The 21160-nt window shown below is 51.3% G+C and overlaps 1 protein-coding gene across 2 annotated transcripts in view; it reads right to left on the bottom strand.

The window, feature by feature from the left end:
• Positions 1–251: 251 nt before the first annotated feature.
• USP7 (ubiquitin specific peptidase 7) overlaps positions 252–21160 on the bottom strand; it is a 54718-nt gene continuing 33809 nt past the window's right edge. Inside the window, exons 6-31 of one of the 2 annotated variants that reach the window (XM_052636425.1) lie at positions 19535–19643; positions 18593–18723; positions 18090–18144; positions 17151–17231; positions 16960–17050; positions 14688–14770; positions 12892–13001; positions 11344–11500; positions 10480–10624; positions 10115–10245; positions 9331–9465; positions 8964–9065; positions 8724–8829; positions 7887–7979; positions 7730–7797; positions 7339–7439; positions 6315–6468; positions 5705–5772; positions 5157–5265; positions 4990–5067; positions 3948–4048; positions 3067–3166; positions 2304–2423; positions 2105–2176; positions 1883–1973; positions 252–1557 (exon numbers count right to left, since the gene is read on the bottom strand). In XM_052636425.1, the coding sequence (XP_052492385.1) occupies positions 1451–1557; positions 1883–1973; positions 2105–2176; positions 2304–2423; positions 3067–3166; positions 3948–4048; positions 4990–5067; positions 5157–5265; positions 5705–5772; positions 6315–6468; positions 7339–7439; positions 7730–7797; positions 7887–7979; positions 8724–8829; positions 8964–9065; positions 9331–9465; positions 10115–10245; positions 10480–10624; positions 11344–11500; positions 12892–13001; positions 14688–14770; positions 16960–17050; positions 17151–17231; positions 18090–18144; positions 18593–18723; positions 19535–19643 (2698 nt within the window). In that variant the 3' untranslated portion in view covers positions 252–1450. The remainder of the gene's footprint in view (positions 1558–1882; positions 1974–2104; positions 2177–2303; positions 2424–3066; positions 3167–3947; positions 4049–4989; positions 5068–5156; positions 5266–5704; positions 5773–6314; positions 6469–7338; positions 7440–7729; positions 7798–7886; positions 7980–8723; positions 8830–8963; positions 9066–9330; positions 9466–10114; positions 10246–10479; positions 10625–11343; positions 11501–12891; positions 13002–14687; positions 14771–16959; positions 17051–17150; positions 17232–18089; positions 18145–18592; positions 18724–19534; positions 19644–21160) is intronic. The other variant, XM_052636426.1, reaches the window with a different exon arrangement.

Here is a 21160-nt window from a genome sequence, read left to right as displayed (position 1 = left end):
AGGTGGGGGACGCGAGGCCACCTCCCCCTGGACCACGCCTTCGGCCATTCCCGTATTTAGTCATCTCAGTGTACTCGACTCCTGCCTGGAAAACCTCAATCTCTTCAGCTTCAACAGGAGGAGGAAGAGGAGGCAAGAACCCCCAAAACCTTGCCATGAAGCGATAAAAGGTTCCCCGGGCCTACCTGCAGGGAGTGCTGACGGCTCCCTCAACTTCCACGTCAACTCACTGAATTATCATTTTTATAGAAAATTTTATTCAACATACAACATTTTCCAGCAAAAAGGCAATATACAGGAAGAGTTGGTGTACACTGCTGCTACAGAAACAAACAGAAAAATATTGGAAAAGGATGAAAACTAAGTGTGATCTGCTGATTCTATTTTACTGCACTCAAAACTAGACACGCAGCTGGCGTCAGCTCCAAAGGAAACAGCCGGACTGAAAGAAAACCACACACGATGAATGTCGACACCTCTGGGGGCCACTCCGTCACCCGACAGAAGCCACCACCTCCTCCCCGTGGTCAATTGTACATGTCCATTCCTTAAATATACAATCTCATTTTTCTTTTTTTTTGCTTTTTATTTTTTATTTTTTAACTTTTTTTATACAAAGTCAACAGCTTGCGAACACCAGTGGGCATACCCTCTTAGCTAAAAGGCCCTCCTTTCTTGGTTCCGTCTGTCCCATTTGAAGCAGACGAGTCCATTTATAATTTTTTCACCTGCTCGAATGAACTCTTGAGATCATCAGGTTTGCCCAGAGGCAGCATAGTACACCTTAATTGGATTTGAACAGTGTTTTTTTTTTTTTTTTTCCAATTGAATAAAAAGACCCCAAAGTGTCTGGTCAAGCCTGTATTCAGTGCATCTGCTCTGCAAACGGGCTGTGGGACGCAGGGGCTGACGGAAGGGAGACGAGTTTATTAAAAAGACCCAGGCAGCCGGGGAGACCCAGGAAGGGGCAACAGGACACCAGTGAAGGAAAGAGCGCTATTTATTAGGTTGTGAGTTTCTCTGCTTCGCCTTTACAGATGCACAAAAGGTCATTGAAAGTATAACTGAGGGAAAGACGTCAGACGAGCCTAAACAGAAGACTTCCTAGCTGCGGGCTGGTGGCCGGGCCCCGGGGAGGGGGTCAGCCGCGCCCGCCCAGCGCTGCGCCCGCCGGCCGCACCCCGACACGCTGACAGCGCCTGGCATCGTGGTCACCGTAAAATAACTCTCATTGGCATCCAAGCTTTATAAAAACACCTTCATTTTTCTCAAAAAGGGCAATCAATAGATACAGAGAAGCCAAACTGAACAGCCTCAACAAAATAAAATTAACACCAGCAGCAAATCCTCTTGCTGAAGACGTGGGGTGGTGCTCACGCACCAGAGTTCTCGGCTGTTGGTAAGGGGCACACCCACCACGGTCCGCCTCGCCCGCCCGCCGGGGAGGAAGTCAGTTATGGATTTTGATGGCCTTTTCAAGGTATGTGTAGCGACTCCTCTTCGGGGCTTTGTTGAAGTGGTCAAGCCCGAGCCACGGCCGAGGGTGAGACATGTTACCTGGTAGGGAGAGGAGACGGTGAGACCACTGAGCCAGCACTCGGGCCCTGGGGTCAGGAGCAGCCGAGGGGCCTCCTGGGCAGCACGGGCCCCCACACCCCACCAAGGTCACTGGCTCCCCGTGTGGCATTGTCAGGTGCTACCCCCCTCGCCATCGTGTGACGCCCGCCAAGGTCACCGGAGGCAGGCCACTGTCCCTCCCTGCTCCACAGAGGACGAGAACGAGGCTCACTCCCCAGCCAGGAAAGGGAGGCCTGGTCCTCGAACCCGGGGCCACCTGCCCCCTGGGCCCTGACGGCCTGCGTCTCCACAGGAGGGCTCTTACCAGGCTGAGGTTCAAAGTCTTTCAAGTTTACTTCATACTCATCTTCGTTTATGTACTGATGTCGGCCCATCATCACAATTGCAAATTTAAACTGACAGACAAAAACGGAAAACTCCGTTAATTCCAAAGAGTAGCGAAACTCACACCTCTGGCAAAAAAAAAGAGTCAAGGCTTTAGCATCCCACCCGACAAATGACTTGCCGGTATCCAAGAAACGTGTACCTTTTCAAACTCCTTTTCCTGGATGTCCAGCAGACTCTGAATCCGCTTCATCACCTCTCTGAAATGCTCGCCCTGCAGACGACAAAGGGCATGTATGCTCACGCGGCTCACGGCCACCTGTGCAGCCGCCTGGGGCAGCGTCCCAGGCTGAGTGGAGCGGACCCGGGGCGGCCAGCCAGCCGGCAGAAGGGTGCCTCACCTGGTGTATCCTCAGCAAGAATGGGATCCCGAACGTCCCGAACACCTCCTTGTGGAAGTGAGCCACCGTGATGAGCATCTCGTTCTCCTTGTCGATGTCTACCTGGTCCAAAGGTATTTCCTGGGGACACACAGAGTGGGCAGACGTTCGGTTAAGGCCAACACAGCACTGCACATTTGGATTCCGAACTCTTTGACTCGTTCCTCCAGCAAGGAAGTGAGGGCAGATTTTTGCCACAAGGTCACGTTAGGGGCTCACGAGAATGATGAGGGTTTAAAGTCAGAAGAAAGATCTAAACCTCAAAGAAAACGCCGAGTTTTAAGAGACCAAATGATGAATCACTGCAGCTACTGCGGCAATCTCAGCCGCTTTACAATTATCAGGGCTCGGGTTTCTGATTAGATGTGCTTGGCGATCCACCACTGAAATCAATTTCTAGGGACGAACAAGCGACACATTGGGAGTGGGGGGGTGGGGCGGGGGCCTTGGGGGCAGATGGACAGCGTTGACAACTGTCCAACAACATGGACGTACTCATGTCACCAAATGAGGCAGACACTTGAAACAGTAGCTTTTAGGTCAGGTCTACTGTATCAACATTTAAAATTTCAAAACCTGGGAGAATTAACCCCAGGGATGGCAGCATGTTCTGGGAGTTGCTGTGTTACCTGAACAAGCCACGGCCCCCACCTCCCACCAGGTCATAGCAACCCCCTCCCAACTCCCCAGCCCCTGCCCCTTGCTGCAGTCAGAGGACACGCACCTCTATTCGAAACGTTCGACTCGTCGCAGGAGATAAACATTCTAATAGTTCATCTTCTTGATGCACACCAATAATTTTGTAGCTTACAATTTCTAGCAGCCTGTGCAAAGCAAGGAAGAAAATCAACTATACAAACTCATGGGGAAAAAGCCAACAAATGGTTTTCTACAAGGGTTTTATTACAAAGTATGGAGATCTGCTTGTCCTTATCAACATCTAAGTGTCAAAAGCAAGTATCCATGGGGAGCAGACAGAACACTGGCCGGGGGTCCCCTCGGAAAGTGTGGTAAGGCCAGTCTGAAGGGGACCCTCGGGCCAGGGCCTGGGGAGGGACCTGTGCGGGCCTTTCCCACAATGGTTCCAGAGTAAGCAGGGTTGGTGATATTCTTCTCACTCGTTAGATAATAAAGGCCTCATTCTTCTGTTAATTTTGCAAAGAAAACATTCTGGGGACCAACAGCCCGAAGGACTGTTTCATCCTCTGTGCTGCCCGGAAGACAAGGTGGTAAGAAGAGAACCCAACTTTCGGAAATAAAAACTGATCATCAAATCTGGTGCTTCTTCCCTCGGCCCGAACACAAGAGAAATGGAGGATAAGCAACCCGATTTCCCCGACACAAGCGAGCCCCAAGTTTTCCAGTTTCAGCCGATCATTCTGCTTGAGTTCACTTCCTCTGCTTGGCTTTTTCTCCGTCAATTTCCCTTTGTACTGCTGCTAATTAGTGTCAAGAATCAGGGAGGGAAAAACGGGTGAAAAACCACGAAATATTTAAATAAACTGCTGCCAAGGACAGAAAAGCCGAGTACGGTAATGATACATCAGGGGCAATGGTGGGGTCAGGCTCGGGCCACCCCAACCTCCATCTCTGGGAAATACTCACCTAAGTTTCCCTGATGCCTTCTCGCCGAGCTCCACAGCCTTTTTACATTCCTCTAACAGGTCCCGGACGCACCCGTGCTTGTCTGGATATAGTGTTATTTCCTAAGAAATGACAAGATCAAGGCTTTAGGGGAACCATGACACACGCGGGGCCTGTGCACTGAGCTCCGACACCTCCCTGCCGACCCTCACGCAGACCACCCACCCAGCCTGGGACCCACCCCACAGTGCTGTGCATCTATCAACGGCCAGGTTGAGGCAGAAAGCTCGTGGTTCCCAGGACAGCTCCTCAGGAATTTCTCCCCCAGAACAGTCACCAAGAGCCTGTCCAGTTCTCAACGCTGAGACAGACGAGGAGGCCCAGGGTGGAGCTTGTCTCCTCACCCCGACAGAGTGCACAGGGGGCAACACTGATGGCGTGTGGTCCAGGTCCCTCTCCACCCGGTGGGGCCAGAGAGGCGAACGGCTAGGGGTCTGACTTGCCAGAGGAGCCACCCAACACAGGGCAGGGCGCCTGCGAGGTGCCAGGAGAGGCTGCCGGCCCCAAGGCCAAGCATGCAGGTCCCTGTCGGTGACAACAGTCCCGACACTGTCACACCGTCATTCCGCTGCAGCCCCGGGGGCGGGCGAGGACAGAGCTCACCCCACCTCCCATCCAGTTCTCAGACGCTGGGGCAGGGTCTCTAACACACGCTGCCGCTTATGACCTTACTGTGGTTGTTTTAGTTGTCAAGTCGCTTCAGTCATGTCCAACTCTTTGTGACCCTACGGACTGTGACCCTACAGACTGTAGCCCACCAGGCTCCTCTGTCTATGGGATTCTCCAGGCAAGAATACCGGAGTGGGGCTGCCATTCCCTTCTCCAGGGCATCTTCCTGACACAGGGATAAAACCCATGTCTCCTGCACTACAGGCAGATTCTTTTCCTGCTGAGCCACCAGGGAAGCCCTTTGACCCTGTTACCAGAAAGTTTTTCAAGGCCTAAGGAGAGAGAAACAACAAGCCACAATAAAAATAAAATTTCATACCATGAAAATACTTACCTCTTCCCTAAATTGGCTGTTTAACCATATACACTTAAAACTTCGCCTGTTCTCAAAGTCTGTGATTTTCATCTTAAGCTGTTAAGAAAAAAGAAAGGCATTTTAGACCCATCCCAACAGAAACCCGAGTTTTCTATGACCCACAGTCTGTTAACTTGGGCTCATACCTGCTGATAGTACAGTTTCTTAGGTTGTCTAGGCTTGAAGAACTGTAGCAGATCTCTTAAAGTACCTTCATAATTATGTCTAAGAGGATTACCTGGGCCGTCCCTGTAACTACACAAGAGAACAGTACATCAACACAAGGCTTGTTTATTTGCCTAAAACACACACCCGTGAGTGAGCACCAAAGCAAGCCTCTGCCCTGCCCCTCGCCCTGAAATGTGACCCCCATCCCTGGGTCCCCAGTCCTTGCATCTGTCACACGGGAATGTTCTCTGCATTGTACACGGAGTCCTGGCTGGGACGGGCCCAGCCAGAACACGGGAGGGGAGGCGTGTGGTCTTTAGAGTAAGGCTGGCTTTAGACAAGGCTGCCTGCTATTCTGACACCTTGGAGCAGTGGGGTCAAGATGTGAGTGGTGACAATTCTACGCTGAAACTAGGCAAGGCGAGGTGGCCGGCTGTGAGCTGTGTCCATCAGGGGCTCTAACTAATGGATGGGCTATGGAAAGCATGCAGTCAGGACCCAACGACGGCGGGCGTCTGCGGCTCACCCTTGAGACTTGAAGAACTGGAGCAGCATCGGATCGGTGTTGAGCCTCTGGGCGACCGTCTTTGCCACCTGGAGGGGAGCAGAGAGTGAGGCTTCCATCCTCAGAGCAAACTGAGCCTGGCCCGTGCACTTAGCACTGACGAACTGCTTAATGTTCGAACGGGGCACAAGCTGCCGGAGTTTAAATGCCCCAGAAATTTACTATTTAACAGGGATAAACTATATTTCTTAGTATGTCTCCATGGGAACAGCATATCTGAGGAAGAACTTTAAAAGCACTTTTCACTTTTAATGGGGAGGTCTGTATTTTCTTTAGGCTATTATTTTAATAGCTCACACTCAGCATATTAAAACAGAAGCAAAGCTGCTGAGGGGTAGGGAGGATCTTGAAGAGAACATGGCCGGGGGCGGGGGAGTCAGGGGGACACTGCTTCTGGTCCCGGGTACCATCAACACCAACCAGCCTGGAGCAGGAACTTCCTCAGACAGTGGATGGTAACCCCTCCCCCAGAACCAAATTCACTACACAGCCTCATCAGCAAGATAGTTTTAATGTAAGAATGTGGTCTTCCTGGTGTGGAATCTGAAGGGAAGAGTGTTTGATCCAATACCTGGAAATAATTCATCCTATTTGACAGTGTCACCACAAACCCAGGATCGTTGGGGATTGTTTTATCACAGAAAATCACATCGACACGGTGGTAGAGGTCTCGGAAGTATTCCTTTGCAGTGGGTAATTCACTATTATCGTTCTCGGGGTCATCCCTGGGGAAGCGGAAGAAACACAGACGATCGAAGTCCAGGCCAAGGTTCACTGTTCGCTTGTTTTAAAAAGGCACCGTCTCCCACGCAACAGTGGCACAAGCGCTGCGGATCTGAACTCGGGCCAGCGTTTCCCGAAGCCAGGAGCCTGCCCGGCCACCAGGAAAAAGGGACCACGGACAGAAGGTGAGCCCTGAGCGGCTGCTTTCCACGCCTGATCTCACTCCCGAGACAGAACGGTGCCCTCTGGACAAGGAGGAGGACTCAGGACGCACGGCGGGGCCCACCCTGCCGGCTGTGCAGGGTCCCTTCCCTGAGCGGGGCTTGGTGAGCTGGCACTTTCCTTCGACGGGAGCGGGTCACCACTAAACCTACAATCCTCACTGCCTGGCCCTTAAGGAGAAGTCTGCCGCCCCACTCTTGGCCCCATGTTTGGCGGCCTCCCCGTGGCCAGGGTCCAGGACTGTCCTGCCCAGCCACAAGGCCTCAGGAGCCTGCTGTGCCACCAGGCTGTCTTCAGACCACACACCTGCTGGCTCTCGTGAAGACAGACTCAAGCGATTACCCCAGCAGGTGCAGGCTAAGGAATTTCATGTTTTCAGGAAAACACAACACTTTCGCTATTCCATGAAGACCTCTGTCCCCCTGAAAATAGTTATCATGCTCACTGTCACCATTTTTAGGAACTAAAGGCATCCAGTGAGGAAAAAGCTCACCACCCCTAACTCCCAAACTCAAGAGGAGGCCAGCTGCAGTTAACACGCTGCCAACACCAAACAAAACGTGTCTCAGGGTCTAGAGGTGATCTGTTTTCTGGTTCCAGGACTTCAGATCTTCGTGCAAAGAGAGAAAAGCCCTTCAAAGGGTACGTACTTCTGAAACACTATAATGTCACCATCCATTAGCTCATCGAGGGCTTTGTCAAGAGACACATCATAGTCCTGAATTCTCTCTGTTAAATTCGGTTTAACTTCCTGCAGTGAAAGAAACGGTATGGTTATAACCCAACACCTGTCCAGTGTTTAATATGGCCACACACTCTATGTCCTTTCTCTACACCCAATTTCATTAGCTCTACGTTTTTAATAATAATCATGGACACCCACAGAGGAGACAGTCAGAAGCGGACAGAGAATCCTGACTTGACACCAGCCCATGTGGCTGTGGTCTTCACACTGCAAATTCAGGGGGAGCCACACAGACAGGAGCCGTCCTTCCCAAACCACCACCGACGTGAGAATTACAGAAAAATAAGGATCCAAACCTCATAGAGGATAAGGCTAGTATCCTGGATAAATCCTGCTCTGTCACACATAACCGGGAGCAAGTCACCTAGGTTCAAGGAAAATAAAGAATCCAAGGCTGCGACATGTGGCAACTTGAGCAAAACCTGCTCAGAAGGCGACTGCAGTCAGACTTACGTATTTTACAGGATATTGGTGTGTAGATATGCCCACAGTAATTCAAGCTCCGTGTTTTGGGATCGTACATCTTCAAAAACAACATCACATCATCTGCAAGGTCAACAGACAGGCTCTGTGGGATCTTCCAGTCAGTGCCAGGCTGACAAGTGTACACAGTAAGCTTTAGCAACAGCCGAAGTGACAGAGCGGAGCACTGGCAGCTACTGCGTGCCGTGAGGGCTCCTAGAGGCTGAGCCCAGGGTCGTAGCGTCATTTCAGACATGAAACCCACAGAAGTGCTGCATCTGAGGCAGCAAAGACGAGAGTAAGTGCAGACAACGTAGGAAACCTAGCTTCGAGACCCGATACTCACTAGCTACCAGGGGATACCTGTTCAGGGTTGTGTCTGCGTTTTTGCCAGAGAAGTGACCACTTGAAGCAGTACAACAGAGCACACTCAGACCCACCTGCTTTGTAAATAAAGTTGTGCTGCAGCAGGCTCTCTTGCCTAATCTCTGTGGCCACTTGCTTGCTCCAATGGCAGGCAGAGGGTCATGGCCCACAAAGTGCCAAGTATTTACTGCCGGCCCTTGAGAGCGACCCTGCTCCGTCTCCTCTGTACGTGCAGAGCAGCACAGCAGGGGACATGACCGGTGGCTGCCACCTTCTCCTCACCTGCCAGATACTACAGCCCACAGTCGGTCTGACTTGACCTGACTGTAGAGATGTTAATGAGTATTCTGGGGACTAGTGAGATTTCTTTGCGAGAAAACGCTTAGCCCTGTGTTTAGCATGATGGTCCAGGACTTAACTCCGCCCTCTGGGGGTGCCAGGCTGGGCGAGGGGGGCACTTACGATCTTTATCAAACTTGGGTAGCGTGGCTCCACTAGCAGCTAGCTCCGGATCAACTGTTTCCAGAAATATCGTCCAGGGGTTTTCATTATCACTGAGCTCAATCATCTGTTTTAGAGAGAGAGGCTGGGTTTAGGAGACTTAAATGGCTGAGAGAGACTTGAGTAATGACAAGTCCGATCCCGTGCCATGGGACCACAGGCCGCACGGCAGGGGCCCGCCCAGCCGCTGGCCACGCTCACCGTCTTGCTGCCGTCGGCCTCGTTGTCCAGCATGGCTGGCCGCTTGGTGCCATTGCTCCTCGCCTGCATAGGCCACAACCGAATCTGATCTTGTGGGAATCCCTGGAAATATTCACAGTTCAGTTAATCGAAGCACAATCAGTTTGTAGTTTAATTTGGTATCAAGGTGACGGTTCTATGATTAGAAGGGGGAGAAGTGATGCTGACACCTCTCCCCACGTGTGGGGCAGCGGTGCGCTGGCGGCAGGGGAGCTGCCGAGGGCACGACCGGGAGGGAGGGAGCCCAACAGCACCGGCCCTGGGGGTGACCACCCACACCCAGGGGTGGAGGAGGGAGAGGACCGCCCGCAGGGGGACGCGCACTCACCATGGTCTGAGAGAGGTTCTGGACAAACTCCGAAAGTGAGGAGTTTTTCAGCACTTTGAACACAGTGTATCTCACTTTTTCTTCATCGTACATGTCGTTCCCTTGATGGCCACAAAACTGGTCCTCTGCGACGATCTGCCAAGAGGCGTAGAAACACAGGCCAGGGTTCACACCCAAAAGGCAGAACAGAACCAGGCCACACAGACGGAAGCCAAGGTTCCAATGCTAAGAGCAAGAGTGACCCGTCTTTTGCCTTCTTCAGAAGACCCACGTAGAGAAACCCCAAATGACCAAGCATGAACTCAGACAGTCATTTATTTAGAAAAGACCAAACCGAACATTTCTATGCAGCCAGTCTAAACTCATCCCCAAGCTTCAACTGCAGGTCCACCTGGGTGAGAATCCCCAGTTATAAAGCCAGGATACACACCTACCTTTTACTCAGTCAACTTGTTACAACTGCCTGTTTCCTAACTGCAACTAAATCATGACCCAGCAGGAGCCCTCGGCACCCCAACAGCACCCTCCCGGCCCCTGCTCACCTGCTGCTCTCCAGTCCCCTGCCCGTTTCATGAACGCTCGCACACCGCTGCCTTCTCTGGCAGCTTGAGTACCTCTCCCATTCATCTAAGCCGCCCCCTGAACTGGAAAGAATACTCTGAACGGTCAGGGGACTAGCCTGAGCGTCCGCTCGGCTGTGTGCTCACGGGGCTCGCTTGCCCTGGCACCCGTACTCGGGAGGAAGACCAGGTCCGTGGAGCTGCCGCGCCGGCCGGAGGCTGACCTGCACTTGCATGTAGAGATGGGCCTCCTGCCGCTCCTTCCGCTTCTGCGCCTCGATCCTCTTCTCCTCCTGCAATCGTTCCACCAACTGCTGAGGGATGTCCTGGTCAGTGACAGCTTGTAAAACCTCACCTGGGGGACAAAGGCACCTGCCTTCACCTCTGTGCATTACGCCAGCACGAACAAAGCCTTCCTTTAAGGTAACGCCGCTCTCCACCCTCAGTCCACATCCAAACCCACGCCGGCTGCTCCCAGGCAATGCCGGGAGGGCGGGAGGGCAAGCTCCACGCATCTGGACCTGCGGCTCCTAGGCCCGCAGTCAGGAGGGGAGCTGGCCCGGCGAGGGCAGGCGCCCGGAGCACTCACTGAGCTTGGACTCGCGGATGTAGACCAGCATGTAGGCGTTGGTGCAGTGCCGCACGGACAGGTCGTCGTCGTGGCCACCATAGTTGTGCTCGATGGCTTCCTCCTTCGTGCACCTGGACACCACGTCGTCATCAAACTTACACCACTGTGACGGGAACAACAGGGGTAAGGGGCACAAAGGAGGAGGTGGCGTTTCCCTGAAACACCTCCTCTGCCGCGGGCGACCTGCAGAAACTCGCCAGCGCTCTCGCCTTCCTCGTCCCAAACTCCGGGGAAATTGCTGACGTCCACCCACGGGCACTTTTTATAAGGTGCTCAGATATCAGCCGAGCTTTAGCTCAGGCTCCATCACAGTCCACCGGGCAATAACGCCTATGGCTGCAGGCTCTGCACCTGGCCGTGGGGGTCCTACCATCATGAACCCCCACTGTGTGAACTAGCAGGGCTCAACCTGCTCTGTTCCTTGCTGGGCCTGGACACAGACCCCCAGACCCGCCATCTGCTCCTCCTGGTGAAAGTCACATGATGGGACCCACGTGAAGCAGGCAAAGCCAGAGTATTCATTATACATGGCACGTGCGGGAACACGCACTGGTTGCCACCCCACCCTCGAGGACCACAGATGATAAGTGTCAGACGTAAAGGGATCCTGTCAGATCTAATGTCCAATACTAAGATTGTATACATAAAGGACTATCACAACTTAAATACACTTTGAAAGTATCAGCAGTTAACACAGATCAGAACGTGCAGACACGTCAGAGGCCAAGAAGGAATCCTTGGCTGCCAATGCCAAGTCTGAAGCAAGTGTCACTGAATTCCCACACAGCCTCTTGACCACCTCACCCCCTGACCCATACTTACTTTGCCATCCCCTTTGGGGTTGAGATAAACCACATAATGTCCACCATGATTATCTCCACTATGAACCAGGACCGCATGAAGAATGTAATTTGCAGGGTCTTTAGGATCAGTTTTTTGCAAAAATTCATCAAGTGGTAACTGTTCAGGGAATTCAAACCTATTTAAAAACAAAAAAATCATTTAAAGAGAAATCCAGGTTTCACTTCCGGTAAGACACTTCACCTCAAGGTTTTATTTGCTACCAGGCCCTCCAGTTCACTGGCTCCTTGTTATGTGGAGAGGGCAGGGAATTTGACATGCAAGCTTCCCAGAACTCCTTCAGATGACTCGCACATTGACAAAAATCTGAGGCTTGATTTGAGAAAAATGCCTGCAGAGTACTGATACACCTACCAGAATCCCCCAATTCCAGAATATTGTGACAAAACACGCTGCCTTTTCTAGGAAGCGGCATCTCCTGGAGGACTGAGGTGGGAGGCAGAGCCAGCCCCACACTGCCCTCAGGGATTCGGGGCCGGCATGCAATGTACACAAGTACTCTACAGGCATTTTTCTCAAACCAAGCCTCAGATGCCAGAAAACAGGACTCCCATGTGACAGCTCATGACATGAAAAAGCGTCAGCAACCGATTCTAATAGAACCAGGAAGAAAACCACGGTGAGGGCCCAGCAAAGCTCCTGGGCAGGCTGGACGTGCCTGCAGGCCACTGGTCTGCGAGCTCCGCCATCTCAGGGCCCACAGCGAGGGGCAAGCAGAGACCCGCAGGCCTGGCTGCTGCAGGCGATGGGGTCGAGCCACGCCCTCCCCCGAGTCTGGGGGTACTGGCCACCGTCCAGGAGGCTGGTTACTGTCAGGCTGTACCCTCTGACCAAGGGGCAGAGAGTCACTGCTCCAAGTTCTGTCTGCTGAACCAGACGAAGCTGTGTGGGGGTACCAAACTTTTACAGGTGCTTTACGGGCCTAGAAAACACATGGGGCGGTGGGGGGAGCACACCCACACACACCAGCAGCCCTGACAATTCTAGCACATTCGCTAAGTCGATAGGAACCCAGAGACAACAAACCATTGGAGAATCCCGGGTAAAGCGACAGAGGGATATGGAGCCCCATATCTAAGGCAAGCAGGGCCTGAGCAGCAGAAAGCACCCTCCCCGGGGTGCCATCTGCCTGAGGGCAGACAGAGGGTCTCCCTGGGCAGGAGACACGGCTTCGCAGCCCCTGAAGCCATCCCTTCAAAAGTACAGATCAGACTTCCCTGGCGGCCCAGTGGTTGGGACTCCACACTCCTAATGCAGGGCACACGGGTTTGCTCCCTGGTCGGGAAAATCCCACGCACCGTGAGGCTCAGCCTCCCAGTGCACCGCCCCCCTCCACCCCAAAAAAAGTTTGTCCCAAGGTGTCTGTTTCGGGACACCTAGGCAGAGGGGAAACCTAAACAAATGGGAGATGAGAGCAAGAATACAAAGACTTTAACAAGGCAGAGAGACTAACCCCCTGCGCCAGGACGCTGGGTAAATCTTATGTCTCACAAGCCCACTCTAGATTACCTATCATTGATCTTGATGTTTTGGTCCGTCTGAGGATCATACATAAATCGCATCAGCTGCAGATGTAACACTGGTGGCAACGTCAGGAATTTCACTCCTTTTTCTGCCTCCTGAACAATGAAAAGGAAACGCAGGTTTAGTTCGCCTCTGGTTACTTCTCCCGGCCACCAAAACATTTCACAGCAGGATGGAAACACATGGGGGAAGTCTGCTGGGGAGACAGGTACAGGGGCCTTTAAATGCTCTACGTGTGCAATCTCCTCTCAGTCTGTATCACACTATCTTACTGCCCAGTGACGGGGACGAGGAAGGAAACCGAGGCACAGGCACTTGCTGCCCTAGCAACACAGTCATTGGACTCTGAAATTCTGGAGAAGTGCGAGAAAACCAAATGGAAGAGAGGAAAGCTGCCTGTGGGCACCGTCCCTCCCTGGGGCAGTCAGTGCTGGCTGTTCACTCCCACTTCTGAACACACTCCCTCTTGCTGACAGCAAGGTCCCCTGCCCGCTGGCACGGCCTCTGCCCAGCCCCCGCCTCACTCCCCCGTCTCCGCTCCACCTCGGCCAGCTCTTTCCTCACTAAAAGCAGCCTTGGCCGAATCCAGCCGCCACCAGGCCATCGGCCATCAGCCCTTCCTTCTGAGCTGTGAACCTTATGTCCAACAACGGTGAAGAAACGCCCACCTGGAGGAACAGGTGTCCACGAGCAGCCACACCTATGTGGCAATGTTCTCTGATGTACATTCTCATGTCTAAAGAACAGGGCAGTTCTGAGAACACCAAAAACCCAGAAACCCACTGCCATGCAAAGGAATGGCATGGTTTTAGTACCACTCGGGAGCATAACAGAAGGATCCTGTTTCTTGGCCACTGTCTCCAGAGACTCTAATTTACATATTGCTCACCCAGACCCCAAAACATTCAGTGTGGCTAAGGGCGGTTCTTGTGACTTGTGTTTCCTAAGCATATACAGCAGCATGTTCCCTAACAGACTTCCTGATCTACACCCCAGCACCCCGAGTGGCCTGACCCGGCAGGAGGACAGCAGGTTTGTGGCACACTGCAGCACGGGTTCGCTCATGCACACACTGCTTTAGCAAGCTTGGTAAACACGGGGTGCTCTGAAACACTCATGAATTAGCTGAGTCGGTCGGTCGAGATTACAAGGCTGGGTGGCTGGACCCATGTGGATGCTGCTGATCCACCGAGCAGCCTGAACGGCAGGCTGCACAGGCCACAGGCCACGCAGACTGTGGCTGGGTTGCACCCTCAGCGCCTCGCAGAGTTCCTGCAAGGCCGAGTGGCAAATGGGCGGGGACACCAAGCACTTGGGCAACAAACAGCAGAAACGCGCCCCTCATGCCGGAAGTTAGGATTGTCAGAAAACCAGCAAAAAAGCAAGGCAAAGCACCATCGCCACCAGCCACCAAAACCAGAGTCCAGCAACTGAGCTGCTCTCCCCGTGCCTGGGAGAGATGACAGAGTTCTGAGCTGGAGGACGCAGTGAGTCAGGGGCAGCGTCGGATGGAGAGGGAGGGGCAGGGGAGTCGGGTGATGGTCCCGCCTCTGATCCACAGGAGGCTCAGCCACCTCCTGCCCACGGCCTCCCCAGCCGGGCACCAGCGACACGACCAGCTCTCTGCTGTCACGTCCAGACTGAGAAACATGATCCTTCCGCGCGCTGCACACCAGCAGCGCATGGACAAACTCTAGGGGGTCTCCAGCTCGCGGTTAAGCGCGGGGTCTGAACACAGAGCGCGAGGACCACAGGGGACAGCGGCCCACAGTCTCAGTTACCTGCAGGCCGTGCTCCCCGGCGTCGTATTTATTGTCGCCGTCCAGCTGTTCTACCGCCACGTAGTCCACAAATGATTCAAATACTTTCAGGAGAGAGAGAGAGCGCAAAGTCAGCCAAAGTTATCACTGAAGCTTCGATTATAACACAGCCAACCGCTCAATTCAGGCACCAGAGAGGAACGAAGATAGCAACAACTGCAGCCATGAACACCAACTCCCAGGTCTGCACCTTCACTGACCCAGGGAGAGGTGTACACTCTCAAGCGAACTGAGGGTGCTGCTGAGTTGGCCAGAAAGTTTGTTTGGGTTTTTCGTAATATCTTACAATATTATCTTGTCTTATGATAACATGGAGTGGATGTTTTATTAATAATAACATCAGCAACATTAGAAACAGCCGAGAATGCGGCCACATGTAACTCTGAACAGTAGAACCTGAGTGTTCTCACCCCCTAAATTTAAAACATAAATGGTAGTGAAATAATGGACGGGTTCACCGACTAGACAGGGGAGTAACTCTCTCACAATATCCACGCACATCAAACCATGATGAATACTTGTTAACCCTTTATGACTGCGTCAATTATACCACCAGAAAGCTGAAAAGGGAGAACCCAGAACTGATCCAAGGATGGCAGCCAATGGACCAGCAGAAGAGTCTACAAACAGGCCTGCACAGATAAGCAGGGCTCACCGCTGGCAGAGGGGCCGGCAGAGCACCTCGGGTCCACACTGGCCCCAAGCAGAAAGGAACTGCTCTGGGTGGGTTGGAGAGCAACAGAAAAGATAAAAGAATTGTCTGCTGATGCTTCAGGGAAGGCATTCTTAGGCACAAAAAGCAGAGTGAAACACTGGATTTCACAATTATGAAATTGTTAAACAAACGGCAAGATGGCAAGAGCAAAAAAAGTGAGCTCCAGATGCAAGAAGAGCCCCAAAACCCAACCCAGCGTCCAGAGCCCACGAGGAACCAGCCGCATGGTGGTCATGATGGGGAGTAAGCAGTGCGCCCCCTGCGCTGGACTTTAGTACAAGGGCAACAACCATCTTCATACGCTGAGTGATGGCAGTGCAGGACCCCGCGAGCCCTCCAAGGCCCCAGCTCACTGCCTAGAGCAGCGCTGTGGAGGGAAACCCCAGAATCTGAGAAAGTGTGGGGATTATAGGGACCTCTGCAAGATGGCAGGCCCAGGGGAGCCCAGGAGATGTGCTCAGGCTTCTCCGAGAGCCTTGCTGAGCACTGACCAGGGAAGGACAATCCCCACAGCTCACCCCGGCCTGGAACAGCCCTGCTCTCCGCAGCCACAGTGAGAAAGCCCCACAGGGACGGGACCTTGGGCAGAAAACCTGGCAGATACTGCCTTGGTTGTGGGGACAACTGAACCCCACGGCTGCAGCAAGAGAGCACACTTAAATAGGCCTCAAAAGCATCAACTATCTCCACATAATTGCAATGCGCCCCAGGACAGGGGTGAAGAACAGCCAACACAAGATAAAAGTCACGACAGCTGACATCTGATGAAAGACGACTGGACCGGCAACGGGGCTGGAACTCACAGCCCGTGATGAAAAACGAGTCGACGGAGACAGATCCAGAAATCATAGGATTAGCAGACACTAGCAGACATGGACATCAAGTTACCGTGGACGACATTCCGCACGTTCCAGGAGATGTCCAAATCACCAATGAGCTTTTGAAAAGGCGAACTCTCCCTGACTTCTAGGCAAATGCAAATTAAACCCAAGACAGCCCCATCTTCCACATCCTGATGACCAACTGGATGTGGAACAAATGCTCGCACCTTGCTGGGGGGTGGCAGGGATAAATGGCTGCATCTGCTAAGCTCGAAAAGAATGGTTTCCAAAGTCCTGCGTTATATCCCCAAAGCAGAATACTAAACAGCAATGAAAATGATCAGGTAACTGCTGCCACAAGTGCATGGAGGCAACGTTGAGAAAAGCAAACCGACAATTACAAGACTATGCCCTACGTTCTCCCGTCCTTGTAAACTAATCCAGCAAAGGATGTTAGAAGCCCGGAGCTCCCCAGGAGGAGAGGTAGGCAGTGGCAGGAAAGGGCCAACGTCTTCCTTAATTAGCAAACGTTTTAGTTTCTTGACCTGAGTGGGGTTACCTGTCTGTAATGTATTCATGAGATACATTCATCATTTGGACCATCTTCTCTACAGTGTATTTCAATAAAAACCGCTCACATCAATGAAGCATTACAATGAATTGTGAAAAGGTCGTGCTGTATGTACACAGAACTTACTGTTTTTCTTTCCTTTTATGCTTAGCTGGATGTCATAATAGTCTTCTCTTCTGTCAGATCGGTAGTCTACTTCTTTACACTGGATGTAAGACTACAAATAAGGAAAACGCGGGGGCTTAGGCACTGAGCATCAAAACACAGACACTGAGAAATTTTACACAAATCACTCTTTAAAACTGGGAATCACATACCACCATCTTGCCTCTGAATAATTTAGGTATGGTGCCTTCTACACACGTGCCTTTCATCTTGTTTTCCACATTATCAAGCAACTGGAAGAGAAAGTTTTGGCTTTCAGAAAATGTTACGCTTAAGCATTATGCAGTAATTTGAAACGGCACTAGGAAATTTCAATGGTCAAATAAATTCTAGACTATAAATATTATGACCTTTAGCATGCAATTATCAAAAACATACAACATCTTCTTTCTTGGTTGGATATTTACAAAAATAACTACATGCAACAGTTGAGATTAACCCTCTATACAGCCTTTGGAATGAATTAGTAATTTGTAGTGCCTTTAGAAGCATTTTTTTATATTCATTTTTACCTCTGTGGAAAAGCATGTAAATTGAGCACTAAACTTAACTCGTATTGGTCCACACCAAGAGATTAATGAGGTTGAGCCTGTCAACAGGATTGACTGGTTTGTCCATGGATATTTAATGAACTGGATTCAATCCAGCTAGTGCTGCAAAAAAGAAAACACACCTTGCCCAGCCAATCACCTTGAATTGCCATTTCACGTGTGTGTGTCTCGCATCACGACTAGAAGAGTGGGCACCTGCTAGTGACTAGAGGCGGTTTGGGGGAGAATCACCCACACAAAGGTCTGCCTCAACCAGGACTTGTTTCTCGGGCTACTAACTGGTAGATTACGCCAATTTAACAAACTTAACAGTCCACTGCCTGTACTGGTTCCCCTCACACTTTCCTACCAAATCATTTTCCAGTCTTTCTGGCCTTTAAATGAGATATGTGCCATCTTTTCTTTCTAGCCTAGCCCTGGTCCTGAACAAAGATGGGCATAACTGGAATAACAGTGACTAAAGGTAGGTCTGAGGTTTTGTTTGGTAACAACTTCGAAATATGAAATGTAAGAGGAAAAAAATTACGGCAGGAAACTCACCACTCGACAGAGCTCTTGAACATCGTGTTGCATGAAGCTATCTAAAGTTTCCCACCTTAGAAAGATAAAATGAAGATAAAATGAATGTATGTTGAAACTTCTAAATTTCACACAAGAATAAGTTAACAAACTAAACTGTATCACCAGTCATCATTCTTAAACTAATTTAGAGGATTATTTGGGGGGGGGTTATAATTCAAAGCCAAGCTGAACTTTATCCGGACACCGAAACGCTCCCAACTGTCTCTTGTTCTAAATGCCTTACTGCATGGGGAGGCCGTGTTCGCAAGTAAATGCACAGAAAGCTTGGAGACCATTACCTGTCCTTTTCCTGACAGGCAGACCTAAATGGTGCATTAGTTCTCAAGCAAAATTCTAAGAGCCTCCATTTACAAAGAAGTCAAAGAAACAACACGGGTAAGATGCCCCGACACCACTGCACGCCTGGGCTCTGCTCTCCACCCCTCTGCGTCCACTAGCTGGGAAAGTCCCCCCACACGCACCCGAATGACTTGGTCAGCTTCTTTGTTCCTACGGGCTTATCGCTGTGCTGTAACTCGTAGAACACTCTCTGCAAGGCTAAAGGGACACTTTTGGATGAATCGTCGCCCTCTGTTGGCATCATGTACACAGCCTAAAAGAAGCAATTCAGAAGTAAAAATGGAATCTTATGTGAAAGTATCATTTCTACCACAATGACTAAGGTAGATGGGTAGGGCTTCTCACTATCCCCCCAAAGCGTCTGAATATTCTTCCAACACTCATGGACGTCTTTAGAGACAATCTAGAAGTTACAAGAAAGTGCAGAAACAATTTTAAACATTACTCATAGCATACCATCCAAGGAGCATCCCTTCTATTTCATACTTCTTAGAGCAACATTTTTTAACTTAGCTTGACATGTGAACAAAAAAAGTTGATGAAACCTTCAATGCTACTGAAATTATCCACACTCAGCCTCTGATCTAATCCTATCTAGGTAATTACTGCTTCCTGGAAGACTAGTGCGATGCAAACAGGAGTGCCAACAGACCCGCCAACGGGTCTGCGCCATTCTCACAACCTTCCTAAAGTACAAGTACCTATCCTGTTAGATTTTACATTTTATCTATAAAAACTGAAAGATCAGATTACTAGCCAGTAGTCTTTCAACTCATCAACCTCCATATAAAACTTTTCATATCTTGCTACTACTGACTTTCATATTTAAAAAAAAAGCTTGATTATCTCCAGCCTAATAAAGTTAGGTTTGCTAGCTATACCAAGCTTCTCATCACACCACTTGGCTTCACAAGCGTCTGAACAGCAAGGAATGAAGCTACGTGTAAGCATGAGGCAGGGCCCTCCCTGGAGACAAGCCTGGGGCCGGGCTGTTCTTGCCCCAGAATCCTGCAGAGAGAAGGCAGGCTGGGGAAGGTTGAGGGGGAGAAACACCATCCATTTACCTTGCGTAGCTGGTTTGTGAAAAATAAAGTCTGCAGCAGGCTGTTCATGTAGCAAGTCGCTCCCTGATTCTTTAAGCCGACGTAGCCCGTGTGCTTCTTTGAGTCCCACCTACGAGACCAGTTTGAGGTTCAGGAAAGGCTGCGCCCCCATGCTTCTGCCACACGTGTGGGCAGCGTGGCTGGGGCCGGCTGCTCTGTGCAACCACCTCCGCCCCCATGCTGACACGGGATGACGTCCAAGCACCAGCCTCCAAGGGAGTAACTAATCGCCAAGCCAGGGGTCCTGCTCACCCAGCTCCCTCCAGCGTCACCCGTGTGGCCCACTCAAGTGCGGGGACTGGGGGAACTCAGTCTCACTGGAGTGGCTGCGTGGCTATCATGTACCCCGCGCACTGCTCCCACATACAAGCTACACTGCGGTCAGACTGGTTCCCTCGCACATGCATAACACACACGTGTAGTCGGTGCAAGGCAGAAACCGCTGAAACCCTCTTTTCTGTAGTACCACGTACACGAGTGAGGACAGGTATGCCGACAGGATCAGGCCTCAACTCCCAGAGCCTTTTCTCTTGAGTCCGTTGTATCTCTGGCTGCTTAGGACACTGAACCGTCTGCAGCACCCCCACGACCCCCCGTAGTAACAGGAAGCAGAGGAGCCCTCCCTCTCTGCGCAATGTGAACATATGGCCAATGCTAGACATTTTCTGTGAGGTCAGCGTCGGCAAAGACTCAGACGCTGCGGGTATTGGGTTTTCTTGAGTAAGACAGTTTTGACTGCTAAGTCTGAAAAACCCATTCTGCTGTTTTTGTTAGTTAAAAGACATAAGTATAGGGGAACACAGTTTTAAAACGAGGGCAAAAAACCCCCACAAAAAAACTAGAAATACCACCTTGTTGCCCACCCTTGACCCGGGATATCTGAATATGATTCAAGTGTACAATTCAAGTGTGTGTTTCAAAAAGAAGACTGATTTCTCTGAAAGTAGCCCAATTAATATGAAAACCAACAAATCTCATTTGTTTTTTAAAATTCCCAGTGCCACCAAACCACCAGGTCAGTCTATGCGCTCCTGCCAGAGCAGGGCCATGTGGGAAGAGAAACGCGTGAGCAGACAGGGCACCTGAGCCTGTCTCGCTCCTAGACGGCACCGTGCTGCTTCAGTGCTTGGCCTCGGGACACCCGTTCTGCTCCAACCTGATTCCAACGCACCAGCTCAGCCTCCGGTGCCCCCTGCAGACTCCCCTGACACCTTGGCCATTCCTCTCCCTTCTTATCGATCAGGGACCCAAAGCTACACATTCTTCAAGGCCAAAACCTTGCTCTTGCACACAGCCCTCCCAGACCTGGGAAAGGAGCCCATCCTCCCAGCTCCCCACCCTCTCCCCATCATCACACATGTCATGGCGCTGCCCAGCCCGCCAACAAAGTAACAAGCACCTATGCTGCCACAGTTACTGTGATTAACTCCTCTGCCCGACCAGTCCCCAAGTACTTTGAGGCTGTAAAACTGTAGCTGCCTCATTCACCACAGTTACAGTCCCAGAGCCCAGCAGCGTGTCTGGCTCATGGAACTGTGTTACTCGCTCAGTTGCGTCCGACTCTGACCCCGTGGACTGTAGCCCACC

This window comes from Budorcas taxicolor, chromosome 2 (genome assembly GCF_023091745.1).
Source record: "Budorcas taxicolor isolate Tak-1 chromosome 2, Takin1.1, whole genome shotgun sequence".
NCBI lineage: Eukaryota > Metazoa > Chordata > Mammalia > Artiodactyla > Bovidae > Budorcas > Budorcas taxicolor.
This window is presented reverse-complemented; position numbering and strand designations above follow the sequence as displayed.